This window comes from Cryptomeria japonica, chromosome 10 (assembly GCF_030272615.1).
Source record: "Cryptomeria japonica chromosome 10, Sugi_1.0, whole genome shotgun sequence".
Taxonomy (NCBI): domain Eukaryota; kingdom Viridiplantae; phylum Streptophyta; class Pinopsida; order Cupressales; family Cupressaceae; genus Cryptomeria; species Cryptomeria japonica.
This window is the reverse complement of record NC_081414.1, coordinates 557,825,039-557,827,008: the sequence shown is the minus strand read 5'-3', so window position 1 is coordinate 557,827,008 and position 1,970 is coordinate 557,825,039. Positions and strand designations below refer to the sequence as shown.

Sequence of the window (1,970 nt, the reverse complement as noted above, 5' to 3'; positions counted from 1 at the left end):
AAAACTATCATTATATTATATATTAACATAGATTTTTTAAATATAGATAATCTATTTCTTTAATAATTTAAACTTAAATTAAAACAAGTAAATGAAAAAAGTCTGTAAAAACAATGCGCAACTGCATACATAATTTCAATTAAATAATTAAATCCTAGTGAATTCCTTAACTCAAAAACTCCTCCATTTTAAAACCTGAGAAAATTCAAACTCTCTTTATAACCAAATTGGAAAGCCAAAAAGAAAAAAGTCCAGCTTAACCATTAGTATAAACAACAAAATCCATAAGTTTTGAGACATTACAACTTGTAGAAGTATAACCTGGAACCGTAAAATAAAAGAAAAAACGATAATCTTATCCAGAAAGAGTTGAGTTCCATCAAATGATTTCAATCGTTCCGTTTCCTCAAAGTGTGGAACACAGATACAGCATTGTCTATGGTGGTGTCAAGGGCGATTGCCCCAATAACTGCTGCGTAACATTTTGCTTCCAAGTTTTTCAGTTGGAACTTATTCTCATTCCCACTTCCCACATACGCACTCAAGTTAAGCCGGCGGGCTTCCACACCATATTCCTTCCGCTTCCAGAAATTCTCCAGCCTCTTCTGTAATTTAGCTTTTGGAATCATTGTATTCTTCTTCAGACACTCATAATACACACACGTTTGCATAATGTTTTTGCCCAACATGATAAGAACCCCATCATCCTCCTCCTTCTCCTTTTCTTTGTCTTTCAAGGCTCTTTTGAGAATCTCCTTGTCTTTAAATTGGTACCCTAATTTGTTTTGCAATTCAATCAATCCACCCTCCTCACCATGATTGTGTGTTTTGTTGAAGTGGGGTCTTTTGGGGGACGTTCCCTACGCAAAGGAAGGGAGCAGAATGAATAATAGTATTTTCAGACAGTAAAGAAATACAAAGAGTGAACCAGAATGAATAATATTAATAGTATTTTGAGAAAGTAAGAGAAATAGAGATAGTGCAGATTAGTAGTCACCTGAATGTATGGAGCGGTGGGCATTTTTCTCTTTTCTATGCCTGCGTGTGAGTCTGCATGTGAGTGTTGGTTTCGAAGATCAGCTACCAGCTGCCATAATCTTTCTATATCCCCAGACATGTTTAGTGATTGAATAAATCATTGGAAGCATTTTATAATGAGGAAGCTGTGTGGAATGTTAACACGTAGCTTGGGTAGGATGAGACGTGGCAAACGTAATGAAGTTCGGCCTTAATCTGGACAATTTACTTGAACTACGATGTTCATTTTGCATATGTATGTCAAATGCCCGAGAATTGATGGTGCATGTCTAAGTTTATAGCATATTCTTGGTTTTTTGAACTATATACATCTAGATTTAGTCACCTTGTTTGCTAAATCTGTTGTCATTTTAGTCAAATTAATAATAATATAAATTTAAATAAATCATTCAAGGCATTTTATAATGATGAACAAGTGGGGAATAATAACACATAGCTTGGTTGGGAAGAGACGGGGCAGCCGGAATGAAGTTTGGCCTTAATCTGGACAAAACAACCAAAGATATATATGTTCAACTCTTGATACCAGAAGTAATAATCTCTCTATTCTTATTCAATAAAATTATCATTTTGAGATTGCTATAAAAGCATTGGATATCAAAGAAAGAAAAAAAGGTAGATTGTGGACTACATTCCAACACATCAAGATTTGGCGAGACACGTCTACGTCCTGGTTCTTATATCTCTTTGTTCATAAACTAAAAATGAGATCTCTTTGTTCATAAATTAAAAATGAGAAATCTTACTTGCTTCTGGGTGTGGAAAATTATAAGAGAAAGAATGCTTACAGTAGTAAGAGGCATCCATTTGGTATCCTAGTGATAATTGATAGAACCCATTCAACTTGGATTCTTTAATTAGCTCATGAAACGTAGATTTATCTAATAAATCATAAAATGTGTATCACAAATCCTTGATCTGCCTCATAGTCA

General features: G+C 34.3%; 1 protein-coding gene across 1 annotated transcript; it reads right to left on the bottom strand.

The window, feature by feature from the left end:
- Positions 1 to 238: 238 nt before the first annotated feature.
- LOC131060827 (protein NUCLEAR FUSION DEFECTIVE 2) lies at positions 239 to 1,107 on the bottom strand. Its single transcript, XM_057994245.2, has 2 exons — positions 998 to 1,107; positions 239 to 860 (listed from the first exon to the last, which is right to left on the bottom strand). Exons 1-2 carry the CDS (start codon positions 1,019 to 1,021, stop codon positions 390 to 392), a joined length of 495 nt encoding a protein of 164 aa, XP_057850228.1. The 5' UTR covers positions 1,022 to 1,107; the 3' UTR covers positions 239 to 389.
- Positions 1,108 to 1,970: the final 863 nt, after the last annotated feature.